Raw genomic sequence first — 25139 nt, forward strand, 5'->3', positions numbered from 1 at the left:
TATTTATGACAGCTGTTTCAAGATTCTTTTCAGTGAATTCCATCATCTTTATCTTTTCTCGGTCTGTTTCTGTTGCTGCTTTTTTGCAGATTGTGGGTCGCGTTTGTTGCTTCTTCATAATGTTGGGTGACTCTGATGTGACACCAGACTTGACTGTCGTGCATGTCCGTGTGTGTGTCTGTCTCCTCCCTGTGGGCCCTGGGGTTTGTTCTCGTGGGCGGGTGGGGGTTAGTTCAATCCTCCTCCCTTCCCCTCCTCCAGGCTCCTTTCTGCTCGCTCCTGACCACAGCTTGGAGCCCCTGCCTCTTCCTGGTCACGTGGCACCATGTCCTCCTGTCCCTGCTGTCATGCCACTGGGCAGCGGGGATGCGTGCCTTGGGTGGGGTCGGGGAGTAGTGGGGAGCCCCGCCCCTTTGGTGCAGTGTCATCTCAGGATGTGGGGGTGCAGAGCCACCCACTTCAGCCACGCGTATGGAGACGGCAGGGGGGTCGTCTGCTTGGGCTTGGTGAGGCAGGGTGAGCAGTCAGGGACGGAAGCCACTGTTGGGGAATGTCCCTCCCTCCCCATTGGCGCAGAGCCTCAGCCACTGGGCCCCAGTGTTCAGCTCTTGTCCAGTGAGGAACAAAAGGGTTGGGATCGTCCAGGCCTGGGAGTCTGTGTCACCTCCAGGAGGGCCGAGAAGACCCCGGAACACCCCATGCGCTTTCCCGGAGTGGCCCTGGGCGTGTTCGCAGTGTCTCTGCACCCTGGTCTCCTTCCCCGAGAGCCTGTGTCCTGCTGTCTCCCGGCGGGTGGGGCCGCCTGCCCGGGGCGCACAGTGGGTCTTAGCATCTGCCCCTTTCTATCTCCACCTCTCCCCATCTCCTCCCCTCCCCATCTCCCCCCAGCCCAGTTGGTGGCTGTTGTTTCCAGGATGATGTAAATCTAACAGGGCAGCCAGGCCTCTCTTCCGTGCCTGGTACGCACACCTGTGAAATGGTGCGGGGTCTGCATGGCTTCGCAGTACAGAACTCGCCCTCTTCCTTCCAGGGAGCTGCTGTCCAGTGATGCCATGAAGGAGTATAACAGGGCGCGTGTCTACCTGGACGAAAACTACAAGTCCCAGGAGCATTTCACGGTACGTGCCCCCTCGCCCCGCGGAGTCGGCTTCGGGCGCGGCCTGCACGCGCTGATGCGGCCCCCCGCCGGTCCCACAGGGAGAGGCGGGGGCAGCTCTGTCACTGGCAGAACGTGACTGGGCCTGAGTTAAAGTGTCACGCGGCCTGGGGGGACAGCTCGGGGTGCATGCATGGTGCAGGGATGGGTGGGGCTCCTGCAGGGGCAGGTGTGGGACCGGCGCTGGCGGCGGCTGGCTGGGGCAGGGGGATGCAGTCTGGAGCCCATCTCTGCCGAAGCCCTGCACCCGCAACCTTCTGCTCCCGCAACCTTCACCTTGCCCGCACCCCCGGGGCTATAGACACAGGGGCCGTCTGGCGGGTCTTCTCCCGAAGGAGCCACTGTTTGGACATCCTGTGCCGGAGTCAGGGCAGCAGACATGTGGCTGCCCTTCCCCAGAGGGTGCGATGCTGAAGAGGCCCTGCCCGTTTCAGTCCTTAAATTTCGGGCATCTGATGCCGGTCGTGCAGTGGTCATGGGACTGCAGGTGTGCGTCTCCTCGTCCCTGGGGTCTTCCCTCTGCTCTCTGCTCGTGGGGCCCCGGCATCACAGGGGCCCCACGCTGAGCACCATTAGGCTCCCCGGGCAGCGAGGTGAGGGCGTGGCCCCTCCGCCTCCCCTGGTCCCCGACGGCTCCTTCTCTCAGCTCAGTCTCCGAGTCCCAGACACCCATGCTTCCCTCTGCTGTGACCCGGCTTCCTGTGCTTCCCAAGTGGGACTTTCAGATGAAAAGCTCGGGATCTGGAATGGAAGCTACACTGGGTTCCTGCCGGTTAGGGGCTGCAGGGTAAAAGAAAAGGTAATTGAACCTGAAGGTGTGGCAAGAGAAAGTATGGTGAAAGGCCCAAACCATTACCGGATCGTCGGCCCCCGTGGTCAGTGGTGTGAGTGGAACCCTGGGCGGGACGGGGGGGTAGGAAAGGGCTGACGTTCTTCAGAGTTTGAAGCATGTAAACCGATACACGCAGTCAGTAACGAGCTTCCGGCAGGACACACAGGCGCTCGGGGTCCCGCCCTCCCCTCCGAGGCTCGGTCTCTGCTGGGCCAGTAGAGCCGCCCCAGCCGCCGCCTCCTCAGGAGGCAGCCCTCGGGCCTCGCAGCCGCCGTTACAGCAGGACAGAAACTTTACAAGTGACAGGATGAAGGGAGCACCAGCAGCGTGGGCTCTGAGGAGGTGGGAGTGGCCGGGTTGGTGTCGGCAGGGATTTGGAGCAAGGAACGTGACGAGGGGAGGGTCAGTTCCTCTGAGACGTGACAGCCGTCGTGTGAGCACGCGGTGCCAGGGATCCGAGTCAGGGAGATTGTGGGTCCGCGCCCAGTGGGGCACCAGCCAGCGAGAGCTCAGTGACGCCCCCGGGACCCCGGCTTTGGGGTCAGTGGCGCAGCCAAGGGACAAGGACATGGCCCGGGGCAGCCCCGGCCTGGAAACGGCAGCTGTCGGCTCTTCTTCAAAGACGTCTTTCCAAACGAAGGTGGAAGGTGCGTCAGCAGAGACTTCTTCGGAGGATGAGGTTGGCTCTTAACCCTCCTGGGGAGACTGGCTGGAGGCGGGTCCGTCCCCAGGACTCGGATGTGCCCACCCTGGCGGCCAGAGCACAAGCCTTCCTGGGCCTGGACGCGTCTTGGCCTCTGGGTGCGTGTGGAACGTTCCACACACTGAGATCTGGGCTGAAGACTCACCTGGGCGCGAGAGGCGGGAGTCACGCGGCCCCGCTCTCCGACCACAAAGGAGCCGCGTGACGAGTAAACAGAAGCATGTCCGGAAAATTCCCCGACATTTGGAAATAAATAGCAAACTTGTAGACAACCCACGAGTCACAAAGGAAATTAGAAGTTGTTTCCAATAACATGAAAAGCAAAGTAAAAACCATCAGAATCTATGAGACGCGTTTAAAGTAGCACTTCGAGGGAAACTTCTGGCGTTAAATGCTTGCAGTAGAAAGTTTTAAAATGAAGAATAAGTTAACCCAAAGCAAGATCAGAGTGGGGGTGTGTCTGGGGGCAGAGACGGAAGGTGAGGGGCAGCTGGGGGTCTCTCCTGGGCTGAGGCCACCCCTCTGCTGAGGGAGCGTCCTCGCGGGGCCTTGGGCGCCCCGGGGCTGAACGAGCAGTGAGGAGTAGGCGCAGCTCGTGGGTGGACGGGGCCTGGGTTCTTGCACAGAAGCTGCAGCCTCCGGAGGGCCGGGAGCCCCCTCTGTCGCTGCTGCCTGTCTGTGTCTCACACACCAGGCAAGTTTTTCAGGGTTTTCTGAAGTGCTCAGTTTTCTAGTTCCCTGTGGTCTGCTAGGTGTCACCTGTCACAATAGGCGTCTCAGTAGCTGCGTTTCTGCTGCGGCTGAAATGCTCAGTGGACTGAGGAGCAGTGGTTATTGCCACAGGGGCCCCGGGGCCGAGTGCGGTGTTTGGTCTTTCCTTGTCCCTTGAGATTGATCTCAAAACATCGTCTCACAACTTGCAGTGGAAAACAGAAACCTGAGAAAGAGCCTTCCCATAACTCAGCGACTTCACTGGGGAAGTACATAAGCGTCTTGCACACTGTTGTGTATGATGAGGACAGTCATCGAAAGTTGTCTGATAACAAAAATTGGAAGTAATTTGAAATACCAAGAATTAAACAGTTTTACACCGAGGACCAGGCATACGATGGAACAGTCTGCTACAAATTGTGCCCTGGAAGAGTGTGCGTCCGTGCACGTGCCGGGCGTGTGCCGGGGCAGCTGACGGTGACCTTACACCCAGCCTGCTCCTCCTCGCCTGCCTACTGTCGATTTAAAACATCTCACAGTGAGAGCCCCCAGTGTTTTCTTTCCTGTCTTGGTCTTAAAAGCACTGGTGGCAGGTTAGCCAGTGTCCCGGCTGGCTGCTGGCTCCTGGGCGGCAACCCCTGGGGCGAGACTGACTGCACAGGACAGCACTGCACTGGGCGTGGGTCAAGGCCAGGTCTGAGGCCCTGAGGCTGTGTCTCGTGGTGTCCACAGGACTGGACAGTGTCTGGGAGAGGGGACGAAGCTCAAGCTGCCGAGGAGGGTGTGGGTGCCCAGCGGTGCTGTGTCCTCCGGTGGTCCCCTCCTGCAGCCACGGTCCACTGTGGGCACGTTGACGGCCCGCAGGGTAACTGGGTACCTGGAACAGCCGTGCTTCCTGGTGGGAAGTGGTCAGTGGTCTCCATGCTCCTGGTCTGGACCTTGTCCCAGACTCAGCACGGTGTGCGCGTGCGTGCATGTGTGCACATTTGTCACCCGTCTGCTGACCAGGACCGTGGTGGATTGCGGTAAAAGCCCGCCTGACCCTGGCCCTGCAGTGCGTCCCCTTTGTGCCCGCCCATCACCCTCTGTGTGTCACGCGTGGAGCCATCTCTGCAGCGTTCCCTGGATGTCCTGGTGGAGAGGACCCTGTGCCTAGGCGTCCTGGGCATGGTGGGCCAGCTACATGGCCACCCTCCCACCACAGCCTGATGGCCTCTGGCTGTCAAAGGGAGGAAAATTTAATTTTTACAAGATTAATGGCATTGGAGCAATATTTTTAGCTGAGTGTGGTTCAAATAATAGGCCATTAATTGAAAAAGGAAATTGAAATGAATTTATCTTGTACATAAACGCTGTCACAGGTACTAATAGGGATCAGAAAATAGTGGCCTGTTCCCAGAAGGAGGGTGAGCCTGAAGCTGCCCCTGGTGATGAGCACGTGGGGGGGGGGGCGCGTGGAGCGTGGGGGCTGCGGCCTGGGGGGTGGGGGGCAGAGGCCTTGAGGGGAGAGTGGCCTGGGGGACCTCTGAGCCTACAGGGCTGTGACCTGGGGCGAGGACTGTGACGGGGGGGGGGCTGTGGCCTGGGGAAACAGTGGCCTAGGGGAGCAATGGCCTGGGGAGGGCTGTGACCTAGGGGGCTGTGACGGCATAAGGGTGTAGGGGGCTGCAGCACAGGCAGGAGCTTGCAGATGCTCATATTCACCAGGAGATGGCGCCAAAGCAACGTCTCGTACCCTGAGCAGGGGACGCTCAGAGGGTAATTTTTAGATTCAAAAAAGATTGTTAAATCCTGTCCTTCCGTAAGAACCATCCCGAGTGGCCATTCACTTAAGCAGGTGGCTCGGCTAGTCTGCTCAGGCCTGAGGAGACAGCGCCCCATTGGCCGTCCTGGGCCGGTCCAATCTGCCTGCGTTTTCTGCGGGAAGCCAGGAGTTGGAACCCTGTTCCTTCAGAGGCACCACCAGCCTTGCAGTGACGTCGCCCGTCCCATTCACAGGAACTCACTCACCGCCCTCCCGGGCCGAGGGCCTGGCTCCGGGTGAGCAGGCGGACGGCAGGCGCTCGTGCTGGTCCAGCCCCAGCCGCCTGGGCCCTCGCCTCCCGGCAGCGGCCACCTCGGTGTGCTGGGTGCTGGGGTTCTCATACTGTGTCTTCCTCCCCAGCTCTCTTCCCTGCTCCCAGGGCCTGGAGTTGGGCCAGCAAACGTGCTCTGATCAGGGAGGGGGTCCTGGGGCGGAGGAGGCCGTCCCAGCTGCGGGTTGGACGTGGCTGCCCTCAGTGTGGACCCCCACCAGGGCGGCTCATGGGGAGCCCCAGCCGAAGACAGAGCTTGAGGCTCCACTTTGGAGATCGGCAAGATGGGAGGGTGCGGTGAGGGAGGTGGGGGCAGAGTGGGCAGGAGCCACGGGTCAGGGAGGAAAGACCCCATGGGGGGGGCGCACCCCCAGGCACCTGCCCTCCCCAGCCCAGACCCCTGCCCGGGGCTGCCCCGGAGGACGCCGACTCCAGTGTGCCCAGGGGCCTGGAGGAGGTGCCCAGCAGAGAAGGGTCCGGCCTCTGGTGGGGCCTGTGCCGCTGTGGCCTGGACGGGCTTTGTCCCGGGGATGGAGCACAGCCAGTGCTCTCTGTGGCGAAGGATAAACGCCCTCCGTGTCCCGGCAGGTGCCTGCGTCCGACCTGCCCCCTACGGCTCTGTTTGCCGAGAAAGAACCAGGGTGTCCGGTACTAACCACCGGGAGTGTCAGGATGCGCTGCTTCTGCCCACGCCAGGCCAGGCCAGGCGCTCTCACGGAAGAAAGTGACCATCTCCAGGGCCACATGGTTGTGAGCAGAAATGGCAGCAGGAGGTGACTCGGGAGCCCCTTGAAGTGTGACTGAGGGGGACCTAGGCTGGGGCCACTCCTGGGGTGGCTCAGGTGTCCCTCGTGGGCCCCGCATGGTGGAGCCAGTGGCCGTGCTCTGCGCACCTGGTGGATCCTCGCCTGCAGGCGCACGGGTACCTGCACCTGGTGCGACATTTGCAAGCACAGACGAGCACCGGGAGGCAGGGGTGTGGCTGTCGCTTGGCCCCTCCTGGACTCCATGGTACCACGTTTTGCTAGCCCTGTGGCCGCCTGTCGTCTTGGAGGAAGGTGGCTGCCAGTCCAGCCACACCCTCTGTCCTCAGCCCCTCCTGCTCTTTCCTTCCTCTGTCCCCTGCAGGCCCCCACCTCCTTTCCATCCCTGGGCCGGGGCAAACCTGCCTCAGGGCCTTTGCACCAGCCTGGCCCCGCCTAGGTGCCCCTTCTTCCCCAGTTACCGGTGGGCTGGCTGCCCCAGGAGAGCCCTGCCTGGACCTCCCTGTCAGCCCTGCTTCTTCCCTTGTCCCACCTGCTCCTCTCTGTTCTATGTAGTCCTGCCCTCCCAGGCCTGGCTACCCTCTCCGTCATGCGTGCTCTGTGTGGACAGTGTCAGCACACCCTCTGTAAATTGTTGGGTTTAGTGATCGAGTCCATTGGAAGACCGTTACTCAGGCATGTGACCTGAACCCATGACTCTGTCAGAAAGGTGGTTCATACAAGAACACTTGGAGGAAGCTTTCTCGGCTACAAGGACAGGTTCCAGGGAAGGCTGGGGCTTTCCTCAGGCAGGGCTGGCCTCCAGGGACACAGATGCCCTGTCTCCCCCACGCCCGTGGATGCTGGGCCCGAGCATAGGGAAGGACTGAGGGGTTCCCCACGGGGTGTGCAAGGGCTGCATGTGGACCCACTGGGCGAGGTGGGCCAGGTTCAGGGACAGGGTTCCCGGGGGAGGCACCGAGCTCAGTGTCCGCTCGGAGGGACCGTGAAACCCTCTGAGTCACACGGAGTGTCCAAAGGCTGCGGCGGGAGACTGTGGGGCCCCGGTTTCCCGCAGTGGTCTCCCCACACTCCCTCCTCCTGGTTTCAGAGGCTCATCCAGCCCCTTGGAAAATGCTTCCACCCAGACCCCAGGATCGGCCCCCTGGGAACCCCCCAGAGAGGCAGTGGGTCACAGGCACTGCCTTCTTAACCTCGGCACCCCCGGCGCCCTTGGCCTGACACCGAGGAGGTGCTGCACGGTTCTCAAGGCTGCCAAGTGCCCACCAGTGCAGCTGAGAGTCATGTCTGACTTTGCCGTGTGTGGGGAGTGGAGACAGGCATCACCCACCGGCCGACAGGGCTGAATGTGGAGACTCAGAGTGACAGCTTTCCTACCCCCGGCTCCAGCGTGGCAGAATGAGGATGAAGCTGTGAATTTACTGTTGTGTAACTTCCTCATCTGACTGCACTGCAGAGTAAAGCATCCAGCGTGGGGGCCCCTCACTGTTCTCCTGGTCATTTGTCTGACCTGGGAGCCCAGAACAGGGGCCGGTGTGCATTCAGGCTTGTCCAGGTTGGTGACGGCCCAAGGAGACACGGCCAGGGGCCACTCACGTGACTTTATCACCTGGTGACCCCGCGTCCTCCCCCCTCACCTGCTGACCCCGCATCCTCCCCCCTCACCTGGTGACCCCGCATCCTCCCCCCCTCACCTGGTGACCCCACATCCTCCCCACTCACCTGGTGACTTGCTTGAGTGCAGCGGCGGTCCACAGTGGGCACAGAGGACGGGCTGGTGGAGGACACTACCCACACGGCCTTGGCAATCTCGGGGTTGCCTTAACACATGGTGGTTCTGACTTCCCCTCAAAGCTCTGAAGGTGGGGATCCATTTGGGCAGAGACAGGTCCGTGTTCTTCAGCACTGGAACCTGGCGTCCCCAGGGCACTGGGAAGACGGGGGGCTGTGGGGAGCTTCCTGGGTTGCGAGGCCATGACTGGCGGCGCCTCTGCTGCCCGAGGGTCCTGGGCTCAGCCCTGCCTGCAGCCTGCAGCCTCCGCCTTCATCCCTGGCTAAGTAGGTCCCTGAAAAGAGGGGCATAGGTGGGCTTCCTTTTCTGAGGCGAGAGTGGCCAGACCAGAAACCCACGGACATGGACTTGAGGGCCACCAAGGTTTCCCACGGCCTCGCTTGTCCAGGTGAAATCAAACGAGGGAGGAAAAGTGACCCTTTCAGGCCCCTCCGGGAAGCACCTCCCATTCCAGCCTGAAGCTTCACTTTGAAAACCCACCTGGCCCACGGGTTCCCGGTCCAGGGAGACACCGTGCCCTGACAGCAGGTCCCCCCAGAGTCAGACCTCATGGCCCAGGGGCAGCCCTGGCACCCGGGGCTCTGCCTACACCCAGGGGGCTCCATCCACACACAGAGGGGCCCATCCTCACCTAGGAGGAGTCCGTCCTCACCTGGAGGGATCTGTCCACACTCCCACTTACTCCATTGTCCATGCTGGTGGCTCTTGGGCCCAGGATACCTTGACAGCTGGTCACCAGCAAACCGGCTCCTTCCTCTTCCTTCCCCTCCCGTCTTGGGGGCTCCTTCCTCTCCTCACGAGGGAGCGCGCCTGGAGGGTCCCGCTGGCCTCGGTGGCCTCCTACGGGAGGGTCTGGGCCTCCCTCTGACAGAGTGGGGTCTGCCCCCACCCGACCCAGGGTGCCTGCTGGAGGTGGGGGCGCGGCTGCTCTTTCTGTCGAGATCCAGGGCCCCGGGGGACGGGCCCGAAGCTGTGCTCCTCCTGGGGAGACGCCCTCTCAGACCCTCCTGGCACCTTGCTCTGAGACCTGCCCCTTTCCTCAGATTTCAGGGGACATTCATGGAAGGTTCATGGTGTTACTACTGTTCTCTGGGCCGAGGACGGGGGCCGAGGGGCGTGCGTTTCTGGCGCGGGCACCGTTGTGCCTTAGGAGGCCCCTGCCTCGCCCTGGCTCCCTGCCTCACCCGCCTGTGGGGCCAGACAGGGCTGATGAAGTGAGGGAAGCAAGATTGGTTTTCCGAGGGCACCGGGCCCTCCGCGCTCCGCTAAATCACGCCGCCTGCCCGGCGGGCGGGGCAGCGCGCCCCCGGCTCGGCACCCGTGGCCCCGTGGGACGGGTGATGTGCAGCCGGGCGGCGGCCGGGGCTGCAGGGAAGGTGAAGCTGTCATATCGATCTTTTTAGCACTAAAATATGAGCCACTTTGCTCTGCTCCCCGCTGCTGTGATGTGAAAAATAATAACTCGGATCCAAATTAAAAATATTGATCCCTGGAAGGTGCAGAAAGTAAATAAACGCTCCCGAAGTTTTCGGGTCAGCCCGAGACGGCGCTCAGCAGTAAATGTGTCCGTACGTCAGGGCCCAGGCTTCTTGATCTGTTTTTTCTTTAAATTGATTTTTCATTATTTACTTCCTAAAAGTGTTGGAATTTGGTCCTCCACTGTTAAAGCCCAGTGTTTGGGCGAATTATTTCTTTGGGGCTTATGAGGTGCGCCTAATCCACTCACCCATTGATTGATTGATTTTTGACTCAATGAGCTTGCAGCCCCTGCCTTATTTAGGGCTTCCATCATAATTTTTTACACATTTAGGCTTGACTTTTTTATTTCCCTCTAACAGATGAGCTGGCGTGGGGCTATCCAACAGGGAGGACAGTTGCCACGAGGTTGATTTTATCTGGCCGTGCCTTCTGGGGAGACGCTGGGTGTGTCCTGGCCAAGGGCCAGTGGTGGAGCGGAGCCTTTCCCAGCCCCTGTAACCCTGCTGCCTGTCTGGGCTGCGACCTCGGGGTCCGAGAGCTGCTGGAGTCTCAGGTGCCAAGGTTTTCCATGAGCTCAGGGAGACACTGAGCTGTGTGCTTCTGGAAGGGTCTCCCCCACCCAGGGCCCTGAAGCTTGAGCAGGTCCCAGTCGCTGCACAGCCTGGGTCCGCGAGGCCTGGCAGGAAGGCGGGAGGGATGGAGCCAGGGCGGCTCAAGAAGGAAGAGGAAGTGGTGCCTGGGCACCTCCTGTGTGGCTGTTTGTGGGGTGAGAGCTCGCCCGGGAAGACCTCGGACTTAAAACGTGGCTCTCGGCCAACAGCACGCCCTGCAGCACCGAGACCAGTGACCATTTCCTCCTGGTGTCCGGGATGGGAGGCTCCCTGGGCTGGGCCGTGGGCAGCGGGAGGAAGGGGCTGTGCCCAGGGCTCTCGGGGGAGGTGGCGTGCTGTCCCCACTGAGCTTGGTGTGCTTCACGTCGCTGTGTGCCCCTTGGTGTCAGGAAGACCCTGTGCGCCTGCTCGCAGCCGTGAGAGCAGGGCAGACGTTTTCAGTGCGTGCCGTCCAGCTGGTGGTGCTGAGCGGTGTTGAGAACAGGTGGTGACACGGAAACGCTTGCAGGCTCAGTGCCAGCTCGAGTGGGAGCACTTCATGAACCGCCTCTCATGGGACCCTCACACCGCCCATGGCTGCCCCGGTTGGATGGGGGAGGAGGCCAAGGCTGTAGGGGCTTCTCTGCCTCACTTGGACTTGCAGCGTGGCTGCGGGAGCCTGGGGTTCTGATCCACTGAGTCCAGGACAGGCTGGGAAGGCAGGCAGATGTTTCTGGGAGAGGCTGGTGTGCTGGCTGGTGGGAAGGAGGGCCACTGCCAGGCCTGGGGGCAATCACTGCATCCCTTGACAGAAGCCAGGGCCCCCAGGAGTCTAGGCGGGCCTGTCGGGAGGGATGGGGGCTCATGGAGAGAGGAACTGCTTTTCTCTGTCCTGGTTTGGAGGCAATGGCCGCTGCATGCTGGCAGGTAGTGGGCACCCCCAGGTGTGGCGCTGGCCCTTTGGGTGTGTCACCTACTGCAGGGTTTTGGGTGGGGGGTGGGAGGAGCCCTGTCACCCTGGACACATGACCAGCTCTCTGGGGACTAAGCACCCTGCAGCAGGGAACTTGTCCCTGAGTGTCGGATGCCCATGAGTGTCCAGTCATGCGGCCACATTTGCCAGCTGTAATGTCCTTTCCTGGAGCACTGGCACCTGCCCTTCACTTTGGGTACCATTTCCACCCCTAGAAGCAGTATTTCAGACAAGAACATGTGTCTAGGAGGCTGGCATGGCCTTCAGATGCACGTGGGAGGCTTGCTGGCTGTGTTGGGAAGTTCTAGAGCGTACCTCTCCACTTCCTCACCAAGGACCAAGAGAGGACTGCTGGAGAGTGGGGGCCAGCAGTGGAAGGCTCCCTGCAGGCCCCGAGCTGAGACCACACGTGTCAGCCTCCTCTTGGAGGCCTCAGTGAAGCCTGCTGCTTTTGATGGAGGGCTCGGTCCAGCTTCCTGGGCACGAAGGTGGAGTGAAGCCTTTCCACTTGGCTGCAGGATGTGTGTGTTGTGCTCTGTGTGTTGGGCCTGCTGCCGGGGGCCATGGATGCAGACACAAGACATGCATGCTGACCATGACACCCCAAGTGCCCACACTTCTCAAGGCCACACTGGAAGGCAGAAGACCTACCTCAGCCCCTGGTGTGCCGGGAATTCCCATCCAGAATTCTCATCCAGCCAGTCTGTAAACGTGTGGGCAGGGAAAATGAAGACTGTATTTTAGGTATGTAAGGTCTTTTAAAAAAATGTCCCCAGTGCCCTTAGTCAGGAAGCTTTGGTACTCTATCAGAAGGTCCAGGAAACACAGGAAGCTGGGGTTTGAGTGTACCAGCTCCCCTGAGGGTATGGAGCAGAGAGCTCAGACACGAGTGCTGGTTACTTCCACCCTGACCAGGTGTCTGCTGGGCTCTTAGCAGAGAGCTTCTCTGGCGCCCTGGGCATGAAGAGCACATCCCCTTTCTGTTCAGCTCCGTAAACTCTCACGTGTGCTGCTCTGTGCTGGGCCTGATTCTCTCAGGGGAATCCCCAGGTCAGCAGAGACGGGCGATCCCAGGAGGATGACATGTATGTGACAGGAGAGAGTGCAGCCATGCAGCTGGTTAGGTTTCTAAGCGAGAGTCTCCAAGGTGAAATTAATAGGTTTTTTGATGTTTTGAGATACCGACATGAGGTTTAGAGAGTGTGTGAATGCATTATGATGAATGTATGTTAAAGAACTCTGTTAACAAAAAAGAAGGCGATAATGAGCTCCAGGGAAAACAAAAAGCTGCTCAAGAGGAGAAACGCAATCTTAATGTAGTAAGAGCATTTTCAAAGCTATAATGACATAAGTGCTGATTATTAATTTAGGTAAAACTGTTTTTATCCAGAGAATGGGGATCAGAGATAGTTGTGTGTGTGTGTGTGAGAGAGAGAGAGAGTCATGTGAGTGAAGGGAAAAGTGGTATAAAGGGATGAAATCCCCGTCTTCCACAGTGGAAACATTAATAGTTAATGTTGAAAACTAGAAAATCAAGGAGCAGCATTGTCAGCTTCAGAGACATGGAGGTAAATATCTAAAGAAGACAACTAAGAGACAGCAACAGCCTCGGGGGTAAAAAACTGAAGTGATCAGGGCACTGCTGAAGCCTTGCAACTGTGACTTTTTTGGACAAATTTAAAAAAAAAAATAGCAGGAAGAGATTCCTTCTTTCAATGGTGACCTCAGAGAAGACTTGCAGAGGAGGAGGTGGTGTTTGGGTGGTGTGGTGACGGGGAGGCGGCACGTGGACTTGTGCGCTGGTGCGTCGAGGCAGCTCTGGGCAGTGAGCAAGGGTAATCCCAGCCGTCCAGGCGTGGGCTGTCTGAAGGAGACGGCGTCGGGGGGGGTGGGGGGAGGCTAGCATCCTGAAGATTCTCTGAGATCAGGTGAAGGGATGTGAACGTGATTCGGTGGTGGGGGGGAGCCATTGCAGTTTTGGGAAAAGAGGTGAGGCCACCGGAGCTATGGAAAGGCAGAGAAGGGATAGGTGGGTTGTTTCAAATTTCAAAGGCCTGTCAGACGTAGCCTTGAAGTTCTTGTTGAAGTAAACGCACAGAATAGACCAGAAGTAGGGATCCACTTTGGTTTTATTTTCTCGACTCTGGTCCGTTCTTCTTGCTAAGCCTGAGCCATCCAGGGAATGTCCCCTAGTGAACGCTGGAGAGAAGCGGGGCCAAACCAACCCGGGGGGTGAAGACGGTGCAGGTCTCTGCGTCTCACTGGGATGAGGAGGCCAGAGTGTGTCCAGTCCTAGACTCAAGCTTGCTGTCCCCTCCCCCACACACATCCTTATACTCCAGCCAGATCACACTGTGCCCCCAAATGCATAGCTCCACCCCTTTGTGATGCAGGTTTGAAGAAGTCCAGAGCCCAGTGCAAATATTTGAGGCTTGAGATCAACTTTACTGAACTGACTGCACTGAAAGTAATGAGGACAGTGTCTCCTTCAGGAAGAAACAGTAGGAAGTGAAGTGCTTTCCTGAATAGTCAGAGTGGATTTCTAACCTAAAGGTATTTTGTTTACATCTTTAAAATCTAGTCACGTAGTTACGGCTTGTAAGCTGTTCATTTGTAAGTGATTCAGGTAGAACGTGAAATTCAAATAACGTTACCATTTGTAATAGCATCAAAATATGAAATACTGCATAACGTAGGCCAGAGACACACAGCACAACATATTACTTAGAGAAATAAAAGAAAATGTGGAGAGATACACCATGTTCATGGATTGAAAGACTCAGTGTCCTTGAGACGTTAACGTTAACTTCTCCCACAGTGACGTGAAGGTTTGATGTGGTACCAGCTAAAATCCGAGCAGACCCTTTTATTGCAGAAGTTGAGAAACTGCTTCCAAAGTTTATGTGGAAACGTAAGAGGTCACAGACTAAGCGAAGCAGCTTAGCAGCGCGCAGCGGTGGGGGACTCGCGCTGCCTGCTTACGGCTTGCTGTGGCCCTGGCAGTGAAGTGCTGCTGGGACCCAGGTAACACTCATTAGGCCACGCACGTGAGGGCCACACTGTCCGCCAGAGGCCACGGATTTCCCACTATTGGCTGAAGTTGGAAGACAGGCCGTGTCACGGGCTGGTGAGGGCGAGGAAGAGCCTGAGCTCTCAGGTGCTGCCGTGGCGGACACCGCAAGCCACACAGCCGCTGAACAAGACACGCTGACAGATTCCTAGCCGGTGAAAAGCACGCCTGCCCAACGACCTAACCACTCCACCCCGGGCCCCACCTAAGGCGGGTGAAAGCACACGGCCACACGAGGGCTGTGTGCAACTTCATTGGTAAAACCCCAAGCTGTGAGCAACCCAAATACCCCCCAGCAGGTCCATGGGTGAACAGGCAGCAGAGCCGCCCAGCAGGAGGAGGGAAGGGATTACTGCTGCCCACAGCAGCGTGGATGGACGTCAGAGTCACTGTGCTGAGTGGACGACGCCACACCAAGTGCACCTTCTGTGTGAGTCCACCGATACGCTCTTGACAGTGCAAGCTGACCTGCAGTGGTCCCTGGGATGGGGCTGGAGGGAGGGGTGACGAGGGGCAGAGGGACACGGGCCTCGCGGGGTGACAGGTGTGCTTGTTACCTCGGCCGTGGTGATGGCTTCATGGGCGTGGAGACGCGCCAGACCCCTGCTAAGTGCAGACTTGACGTCCACACAGTTTTGTGAATGTCTGTCATGCGTCAGTAACACACACACAAAATCTAGTCGGGTGGTTAACGGCTGATAAGCTGTCAAACTTTAAATGATTTAATTGAAAAGGAAAGTGTTTCCCTTGCAAGCTGACTCCATGTGAAATCTTCACAAATCTCTCTACGCGTCTTATGATTAAGGAAACTTAACATTCCGCAAGAAGTGATAGCAGAGTGCGAATAACTTTCAGTTTCATGTGCGCGCCATTCAGGCGTTATCAACATAGAATTAAGAAGACATTCTTTAGGTTAAATAGGGCTTTACTGACTCTGAATGCAGCGTCACTCCAGCTCAACACGATGGCTTTGGTTGACGCTGGTCCGTGTTCCTCTGTGCTCTGGGCAGGCAGGAGCTGTCTTCTGCTGTGCAGCGACCAGTCGATTTGCACATGATTTGCGTTCCTGTGAGGAAGTGCGGGGGCCTGCGGGGTGGGTGTGGGGAGGGACCGGGAAGAAGCACCTGCGGGGGCTGCGACTCCACGCGGCCCGTGGCGTGAGGCGTGATCCCCAGTGCAGGCGATGCTCCCTCCACCCACCACAGCTGATCCCACAGCTGCCCGCGCCCTGCCCCCCCCCCGGCTGTCCCCCCTGCCCTCCGCTGTCCCCCACTGCTGTGACGCTCGCTGCGTCTGTGGGGTCGCGGTTCCGTGGGGAAGGGGTCCCTGTTCCTTTGCACAGAGCCCTGCTTGGGGCAGTTCACCTGATCGTGGTGGTTGATTGGTCTCTGCTTCCCTCCCTCCCCGCAGGCCGCTCTCGGCAAGGCCCCAGCCAGCGGGGTCCTTGCCCAAGGGTGGGGGGTGGCCAGACCCGGCCATCACCCCCCAGCTGGCCTGGAGGGCCGTCCCTGTGTTCTCTCTCCCGGCGGGGAATCCACACCGGGCTCCTGGCTGCGGCCGATCGGTCAGGCGCAGACAGGTGTGATGGAACGTGTGTCACCCGCCGTGTCACCGCCGCCTAAGTGCAGCGGAGAAATGTATTGGTGAACAACTGAAAAATTGTAAAGCTCTTAAGGACTTTCATGCTTGTTAGCATTTTTTGACAGAAAATCAGTGAAGCAGTGAACATAAAAAGTGGTGTCGGCTTACGGTTTCCCTTGTCCCTTCCCAGGCCCTGCACTGCCCCTGGGATCCCCGGCCGGGCTCCTCGGGGTCCCCACCTCCGCCTCTGTGTCCACCGCACAGGGCTCCCAGGGCTGCGAGCTCGTGCTCCCCGAGGAGCCCCCGGAGCCCCCAAGCAGCTGCATCCCAGATGCCCACAGCTGGACTTGAGGTGCCCAGGAAGGGGCGGCAGGAGCGCGGCCCTCGTCGGGGTTCAGAGCCCGGTTCCGGGAGGAGCCGGAGTCTTTGGGGGGCAGCCTCAGGGCTACGGAGGCCCTGTGAGGAGGGGGCTTTGCCAAGGCCTCCCCAGGTGCTCCCCAGGCGAGCGGCGCCGGCTGGCTTCCCGGGCTGACCACTGCTGCGCCTCTGAGATAGCTTGGGGTTGGGGCTCTGCTCTGAGACTGTCCACCGCCCACCCTGAGGGCAGCGAGGCACGTGTTCTTTCCGGGAGGACGACCTGCCCGGGCCACCTGCTTCTCCTGATGCCACTGCGTGTGCGGCCCTGCAGTCCAAGCGCTGGACCGAGAGCTGCTGGCTGGCGCTGGGCTTCTTCGGCCGGTCTCTGGGTGTCCTGTGAGTCCATCTCCACACCCACGTGTGCAGACGGCCAGCCAGTGCTCCCTGCGGCCTGCTGTGTGTGGTCGGTCGGTCAGAGGTCCTGCCTCCCGCCCACGCCTTGTGGGGCCCGTGGGCTTGACTCAGTGGGGGACGTGGCCGTGGGGCTTTGTGTGCGGGCAACATCTTCTTGGACTCACGTCTGTTAGGCCTGCCCCCGTCCAGTTGTCCAGATCGTGCTACTCCTGTCAGTCAGCAGCCAGGTTGGCCTGAAGGGCAGAAAATGGCGTTGGACTCGCCGCGCAGGGTCCGCGGGCTGGTCTGGACAGAGGCCTGCTCTGCGGTGCCTGCAGTGTTGCCTCAGGGCTGGTGCTGGACCAGGGCCCCCATCAGCTGGGGTCTTGTCAGCAGAGGCTCCACGTGCCCCCTTTGCAGCCCAGGTGCTGATATGCCAGAGCCCCCAGACTTTCCAGAGTGGGGAGGGGGGCGGCACCTCCAGGGCACGCAACCTCGGGCTGGATACCCAGGCTGAGCCACTCCTGCCCCGGGCTGCCCAGGCCCTCGGACGAGAGGAGAGGAGAAGCGGAGCTTGGACACCGCTTACGTCCAGAGCCTCTGCTGATGTCTCGTGTGTCCAGAAAAGGCCGACAGTCAGACTGGGGCCATCCACTCTCCCCTGGGAGCGCGTGCCCCGAGGCTGCACGCACCCTTCGAAGGCAGGAAGCCACCTCTTGGATCAGAAGTCCCCATCCTGACAGCCAGCGTGTCCCTCGGTTTTCCCTTGATTTCGGGTCTGTTGCCTTTCAGGAGAAGACGTGCTTTTGAATTATCACCGGGAAGAGCAGCTTGGGATTTGGGGTTTTCCTCGCTGTGTAATTGTTTCCTGGGTTGAAGGGAGGAGCGCAGTGCCCTGGTGGCCCGTCATGTCTGCCTGGAAATGAGATAATCAGACGCCTGGCCTCCTTCCACGCTGTGATGAAAACGTCCTTCCCGCCTAGTTCTCGTCTTCAAACGGGAGGGACCTGCACTCGGGGCGTCTGTGGTTAGGAGCTGGGGTGGGGACCACGCTCTGACAGGCGTGCTTCCGCGGTGGTGCTGTTTGTCCGCGGTCCTGCTGGCGGGGCCGTGAGGACGGGGAGGTTGTCACACGCGGGGACAGACACACACAGGCCCTGTCTGCGTGCAGGCCACCGCAGAGCTCCCTCCTCCCTCTGCAGACAAGAAGCCCAAAGCGCACAAAGCGCCTGTCAGATCCCCCGGAACACCCGGCGAGGGGCACGCTGGCCAGAGGCCCTGGCCACCTTCTGGAGTGGGACAGTGTCCCCAGTGGTCCAAGGAAACCCTGAAAGACTGGCCGCACGGCGCCCACACGGCTTTCAAGTGGAAGTTGTGACACTTTTCCTCTGCGTCTTGAGATGGATGTTTGGTTGTCAGCTTTTCTGCTGATCTGAGGGGCGAGGCCCAGTGCCTGCGGCTGCCCCCCTGGAGCAGCACCCCCCGTGCTGCGGGCAGCGCCCCGCGTGTCCCCTGACCCCGAGTAGCGGCTCAGTCGGGGGCAGGAGCTCCCGTGCGTGCGGCCGGTCAGGGGCCTGACGTGCGCCCCGTGCCCGGTGCTCCAGGTCACGGGCGGGTGGAGACGGTTTTTGTTTGTTTAATTTTCTTTTTGTTAATCCCCAGTCCCATTGCCTCTCAGGGAGAAGGGCTGGACGCAGCTGTCCGGGCTGGGCGCGGCTCTCCAAGCTAGGGCCGACCAGCCAGGGCCGGGCGGGCTGAGCGTTAGGTATCTGCTCTCGAGACCCAGGCAGGCGAGCCGTGCTTTCACGTGTCTAGTCAAGGCGGCCGTCCGAGCTCGGACAGCAGACGTTTCCCGTGACCCGCGGGCTTTTGGGTCAGAGCTTCGCTATGTAATCAATGTTGGCTGTTCTTCCAACCATCGAAATGGTTTAAAGGGTTTCCGAAGGAGCGGGAACAAATCAAATCAAATCATAACTGTTGTATCTCATCCCGGAGTTAAGTGTGTTTTTTAAAACGTGGGCCGCGTACAGCGTCTCCTCCCAGTTTTCATCTATTATCACAATAATTGAGTTTGTAGCTGGAATTAGATTTGTCAAATCGCGTTATCCTCTTTAGAAATTGGATAGGTACCCTGGCAGGGCGCGGCAGAGTTAATCCGCTTTGCTGAGGCCCCCAGTGGCACCACGCGGCGCGTCCAGGCGGCTCAGACATCTTCCTGTCACCCTGGACACGGTGTAATTTCTCCTCAATCCCTTGTGCAAATAATGACATTTGAATCGAGCATTAACAGGCTTAATTACTTTAAAATTGTCATTTTAATTTACACTGATACAGTATTGATCATACAAGCAGAGATTAAGCTGTTCAGCGGAGCGGGTGATGGGGAATTAAACACTAAAGGGCCCTCGAGGGGCCGCGCGCTGCCCGGCGGGAGCCGAGGAGGGTTGCGGCTTCTTGGTAATGAACTGGCGGCATGCGGGGACATGAATCTCGGGCTCCGGCAGGAGCGGAAGTAATGGGGTTTGGGAGGCGCTTGCGGGTTATTCATTCGCCGCCATGCCCCAATTCTCCGGTGATCCATCCGCCCCTCCGACGTTTATTTATCCAGCAAATTCCGCGCTCTGACCTTTAGGCTAAGCACATCGAACGTAGGTTGGAGTGGAGATTTTTCAGGTGTAACTTTTATAAGTATCTGTTATTTTTCCTTCTGTCGAGATAACATCCGACAGACGACGTGCCTTTTTTGCTGCACTCGCGGCCGTGGGGACCGCGGGGGGCGGGCGGGCCGGCGTGCTGCAGCTTTGAACGGTTCCAGAGGCAGGTCCCAGGTTTAAGTGCCGCTGGTCTCGTTTCAGACAAAATGACTCGCCTTGCGTTTTTCCGGGAACCCTCAGCCCTTTGGCGCTCTCCCCGCTCGCCTTCAAGCCTGCTGCAGTCAGAGCTCCACCCCGGCTGCGGGCTGCTGCGGGGGTGGAGAAAGCCTGGAAGCGAGGCAGAGGGCTCCTTTTTCAGGGGCCGTGGACAGACTTCCTGGGCTCACGTCGGAGCACGTCAGATACTTCAACCTCAAACCGTTTCACTCTGTAGAGGTTGCGTAGTAAAAACTGAACGTGATTGATTCTATAGCTCAATAGGGAAAAATGAAATTCCTGCTCACAGCCCATAATGGCTTTATTTTAAACCACGGGCTAGAGATTTAATTAAGGCACGATCAGGGAAATGAAGAAATGCTGGCCGTGTGCTTGGTGAACGCAGGTTTGCACAGGGAGCGCGAGAAGGGCTGATGGCTCCTCTTCGCCGTGGCTGACAAGCTGCTGTCCTGGTTCACTTGCTCGCTGGGTAGCCCGCTCACCTTCAGCCCTGAACCACAGCACTTCCGGTCGAACGGCCGTGTGCGGAGGCCTCCCCAGCACTGCTGGCTTTTACCCGATGACTGTCTTTGCTGGGCTTGTTCTAAGAACTTGACTGTGACCCCCGCCCCCATTTTACAGCTGGGAAGCCTGAGGTGCAGATGGGCCCAGAGACGGCTCGTAACTGGCCCGGCCGGCGCAGCGGGCAAGGAGCCCCGCGGCCCCACCGGGGCCTCCCGCTGCCCGTGCAGATCGATAGTGTTCTATTCTCAACTGTGCACTTCGGACCTGCCAGCCCACCTTCTTGGACAAGGAAGGACAGGAGCCCCCCACGGTTCCCAGGGATGCGCGGGGACAGACGGCCTGCTCTGTGGGCTCAGCCTTGGCCTCGCGTCTGCTCGGGCACCATTCGCGTGGCATCTCTGCGGCGGTCCGCTGGTCCAGGGCAGGGCACGCGGCCTCGCCAGCAGAATGGGCGCCAGGCGCCACTCCTCCCTGGCGCTCTAGGATGTGCTCCAGGAGGCTCTCCTGAGATGGTCACGGGCGGAAACCATGGGGTTTCAGGGCTTGAACCTTCGACCCAAGTCCAAGGACAGCTTCGTCCTGTCGTGTTCCCTCTGGCTCTAATTCCGCCTCTTTGCACATTGTTCGCCTTTCATCACTTCCTGCGGCCCCGCTCCCGCCTCAGGGGCAGGCTGCGCGTCCAGACTCACTCAGCGGCGCCCCGTGCCTTTAATGTCGCATGCACATGGCTGTCTCTGCGCAGGAGGGTCTGCCCCCCGCATCCACCTCTGCACTCACAGCCCCCACACTCGTGATCTGTCCTCTGTTCCTGTCCAAATGCTCCACCCCACCCTCCTCACGGTCTCTCCAGCCCCCGAGCCCCCTGAGTTTTCTGGACCTCCATGGGCAACTCCCCAGGCTCACAGACCTCTTCTCGGAGAGCCCCCCACCAAACTGCCCTCCGTGTCCCCCTCGCCACCTCCAGCCCCACCCACCTCCCATGGCGTTGGACCACGTGTCGGACCCACCCCCCCATGTCTTTCCTCCAGCTCCACCCCGTGACCAGTGGGCAGGCAGGATGTGAGGTCCCTGGGGCTGCGTCCCCATCCCGACGGTGCAGGGCATCGGGCTCACAGTGGTGGGACTTAGCGCCCCCCCCCCACCTCTGGGAGGCGCCGCCCGACTGATGCGTTGCTGGTTTTTCCCTTTGTGCCCGATCGTCCCCATCAGCAGACCGCATGCCAGTGCCTCCCTCTCCTTATGGACAAAAAGCTCTCCTGACCCTGTATCTCCCCCTGGTTCTCAGTCCTGTGGAAATACTGGTTTCTTTTCTTTTTTAAGGAGAAAAGTGGGTATGCGTGTGGCCGGGGCAGCAGGGCTGAAGTGGGGAGAGTGCAGGCGGGGGTGGACGGCACCCCTTCCCTGCGACTTTGCCAGGAGGTCGGGTCCACGTCGAGGCCACCGGTGGGATGGTTTCTCCTGGGGGCGGGGGCTGTTCATGGTTCGGCCTCAGAGGAGAGGTGAGGAAGGAGGGGTCTTTCTTTCACTTTATGGGGAGCTGCACCCCCACAAGGTGAAATGTGGGGCACAGAGGGGCTTCCTCCTTTACCTGCCTCCTTCTCGTTGGGCGGCTAGTGGTCACTTAGGGCTCTTGGTGTGGTGGCCTCTCCGTGGCCGAGGAGGGGAGGGGACAAGGATGGGGACAGCAGGGCTCCTGCATCTTTGCATGGGGCGGTGGAGCGCCCTCCCCGCCGTGCCTTAGCCCAGTGTCGGCAAGGACATACTCGAGGCCACATCCCAAGGCCGCGGGGGGGGGCGGGTGGGAAGTGCTACCACTGTCTCACGGGAGTGGGGGTTAACACTGAGCTGGTTTGTCCTGACCCTGCGCCACCCACTGGAGGCCAGAGCACCCCTGGGAAAGGACGCTGTGATTGTCTTCCATGTCGCGGTGGAGAAGCCGGGGCTCAGGCAGGGTCAGTGACGTGGTGAGGTCTCGAGACCAGGAGGAGGTGGGCGCAGGACAGGACCGCCGCGTTCTGCTCCAGACCCGCGTCTGAGCCCTGGCTGCTCCCACCCAGCACGGGGGCCAGGGTGGAGGGAGCCTGAGCCGGGTCACGGTGCCCGTTTGGAGGTCCGTCAGGGGAGCGCTGGGGTCTGAAGCCTGAGGCAGGTGTTTGGAGGTGGCGTCCTGCAGAGCCCCGACTCACAGGAGGGGCATAGAGGGCGCACGGCTGCTGCTCCTCTGCTGACAGGGGCGCGTGGTCTCTCGCGGACCTCCCAGCAGGCAGATTGGATCGTGCCCCCTCTACAAGTGAGGCTTTCTCGGCGCACGTTTGCCCGAATCATGCAGCCAAAAGCTACGGGGCAGAAGACGACGCTGGTGACCTGCAGGGGGGCCAGCAGAAGACCCTGAAGTGAGTCGTGGGAGAGCAGAAGGCTGGGGTGGGCGGAGGCGGAGACGTGTGTGTGGAGCTGAGGGGTCGGAAGCCCTTGTGGATCGTGAATGGCAGTTTGTGAATGGCAGTTTGTCCTGTGCCCAGGACACAAATTCAGGAGTCCCGACGAGCCCCAGGCAGGAGGCAAAGGCACTTGCGCCCGGACAGGCCACAGTGAGACTGGTGGACCATGGACGGGGGGCCCTGCGAGGCTGCCGTGGGCAGGCTGCGGGACCCCATCCTCAGCAAAAACACCTTCAAGAATGAAGGTGCAATGGACGTTTTTATTCAAATGAAACCCAAAAGGGACTTGTCACCAGCAGACCCACCCGAAGGGCAGTAAAGCCTGAAGGACGCTCTTCTCCAAAAGCAAAGGGCCCGGCGGAAAGACGTTCAGAGGCAGGAAGGACAGGGCGTGAGGACGGCAGACACGGGGTGGACGTGGGTGATGGCGTGTGCAGTCGAAGCAGGAGACAGGGCCACCAGCACCAGCCGCGCAGGTTGAGGGGTGAGTGGAGTCGGCGCCCCGGGCTCCGCGGGCTCAGAGGGGACAGTAATGCGGGGGCTGAGGGGCGGTTCCCGGGAGCCTCACGCCCGCACATGCCGCTGCTTCGGAGTCTCTGGAACAGGGACTGAGTGCGACTCTGTGAAACAGAAAGAGATGGAAATTTCCCAGTATAATTGAAATTTAAAAATCAATTAAACCTTTTCGGTAGCACTTTATATGCCCCAGGCGTCTCTAATGGCAGAAGGTATTCTGTAAACGGCTTGCGTTCCATGTGGGCCGTCTCTTAAAGTGCATTTTACTTTAATTATCCTATATCCGTAATGCACATAACCCATTTCTCCAGGACATTTGTAAGAATGAAATTGTAATTGGAAAGCTAATGATTTTTAGAAGACAAAAGATGAAAGTCAGAGCTGTTTTAATTATGATGCAAACTCTCCACATAATTTAATTGGCATAAAAGTTTATTGATTACCTTTCGTAATCATTTAGACATGGAAAAATGACTTAATAAATTTCATAATTAAAACTAGTTGTTGTTTTAAGTCTGACATTTTTCTTTGCCTATTACTGAAACTTTGAGTTTGCAGAAGTATGTATTATTGCAAACAATATTCCTACTGCAAGGAATGCCGTTGTGAGAGGAAAACGCTTAGGTGATGCAGATTTAAGGCGGTTTGGGGGTGCTGGCCGAGGAGGTCGGGTCAGCATCGCCCAGGAGGGTGGCGGGCACATGGCATGAGTTTGGGGATGCGGCCAGACCTTTCCCACCTGTTGTCAGCTGTCAGCTCCTGAGACATTAAACCCCGCAAAGGTCAGTAGGATTTCCCTTTTCAGAAGGAAGGTCCCAGACACTGTGAACAAAAACAGGTGATCACGTGGGTGGAGAAGGGAGTGTCGGGTCTTGGATGGACAGCATCTTCAGACGGCGTTTCCAAGCTGGTGTCTGGGTGACGTCCTCAGGGGCCAGTACTGCCCAGTGCTCCTTCTGTAAAGTGTCCTGTGCTGACACGTCTGACGTCCCTGACACTCGCCTGCTCTCACCCACGAGTACTTTTCTGCTCTCTTCTCCCCATGACCCCCCGTGTCCCCATGACCCCCCCTTGTCCACACAACCCCCCGTGTCCCCACGACCTCCCTGTGTCCCTTGACCCCCATGTCCCTGCTGGCCACCGTGTCCCCTGCCCTGTGCTCTCATCCCTCCCCGGGAGCTCGACAGCTTGTGTTGGGGACGTCCCCCTGCACTTACACCTGCCCAGACCTCTGTCCTGGACTCCAGGCGTATGTCCAGCGCCGCTCGTCCAGTGTCCCCCGAGGTGTCTTACGGCCTTTTCAGCCTCAGCTTGTCTGAAGCCGACGCCTGCCCTCCAGAGCCCACCCCGTCTCGGGTGGCGGCAGTGCCCGCTTCCAGCTGCCTGGACGGAAACCTTGGAGTCGTCCCCCAAACCACGTCCATTCTGTCAGGACGTCCCGGGGATGGTGCCTGTGCTCAGAAGCTGACCCTACGTCCGAAGCCCCTGACCCTGGCTCTTAGGCCGCCTGCTCGTGGAGACTTCTCGACTCCTGAGTGTGGCCAGAGACAGAGTTGGGGGTGGGGTGAGGGGTTCTCTCAGGGTGGCCTCGCCCAGGTGGGTGTGGGGACACGACCTTGCAGTCTGAGGCTCTGGCATCCTCCCCCTTGTGACGCGCCCTAGCACAGCCCATCTGGGAGGCTATCGTGAAGGGCTGTCTGGTGACACTTCAGTCCTCCTCGCTGTGCTAACACGTTAGCAGCGCATTGACCTGGTGGGATTTGTCGTAGGGGCGGGGGGCGAAGAGGGGCTGTGCCTGCGGTGACGGCCCTCCCTGTCGGGGCCGCCTGACTGGGGACCCTGCGCCACGGCTGTGACAGGTTCAGCGCCTGGTGTCCAGCTTGCCAGCCTCCCCGGTGCTCGCCTTATAAAATGCTTTTTAATTCAGGAACAGAATATCATTAACTTTGTAAGTAGATGAATACAGTGGGCAACCAATTTAATTAGGTTCTGCTGTCAGCCGTTGGACGGGAGACGCAATGAGATTACGGGTGTGTCTTGGGGGCAGGCGGGCGGCCCAGGGGGGCCGTGCTGAGGGTCAGACGGGGGCCTTGGGGCCGCCACTCCGTGTTTAGCTCCAGGGGCTGAAACGGAAAGTCGGTACTTTGTAAATCAGCCCCTTCTCGTTTGAGATGGTGGCAGAGCTGCTCCGAGAGGCAGGGTGGCCTCGCGACAGTGACCTGCTAAATGCACCCTTCCCACCTGCTGCCCCGCGGGCACCGCCACCTCCCATCAGGTCGCCCGCCGGAGTGTGTTACACAGGAGATCAATGAAGTTCTACATTGATTCAAACAAA

General features: G+C 59.4%; 1 protein-coding gene across 4 annotated transcripts in view; it reads left to right on the forward strand.

Moving 5' to 3' along the window:
• The window catches only part of INPP5A (inositol polyphosphate-5-phosphatase A), a 157522-nt gene that overhangs the window by 73204 nt on the left and 59179 nt on the right, over positions 1–25139 (forward strand). For all 4 annotated transcript variants that reach the window (XM_064488576.1, XM_064488577.1, XM_031462056.2 and 1 more), the window contains exon 4: positions 1031–1118. In XM_064488576.1, the coding sequence (XP_064344646.1) occupies positions 1031–1118 (88 nt within the window). The remainder of the gene's footprint in view (positions 1–1030; positions 1119–25139) is intronic.

This window comes from Camelus dromedarius, chromosome 8, assembly GCF_036321535.1.
Source record: "Camelus dromedarius isolate mCamDro1 chromosome 8, mCamDro1.pat, whole genome shotgun sequence".
NCBI lineage: Eukaryota > Metazoa > Chordata > Mammalia > Artiodactyla > Camelidae > Camelus > Camelus dromedarius.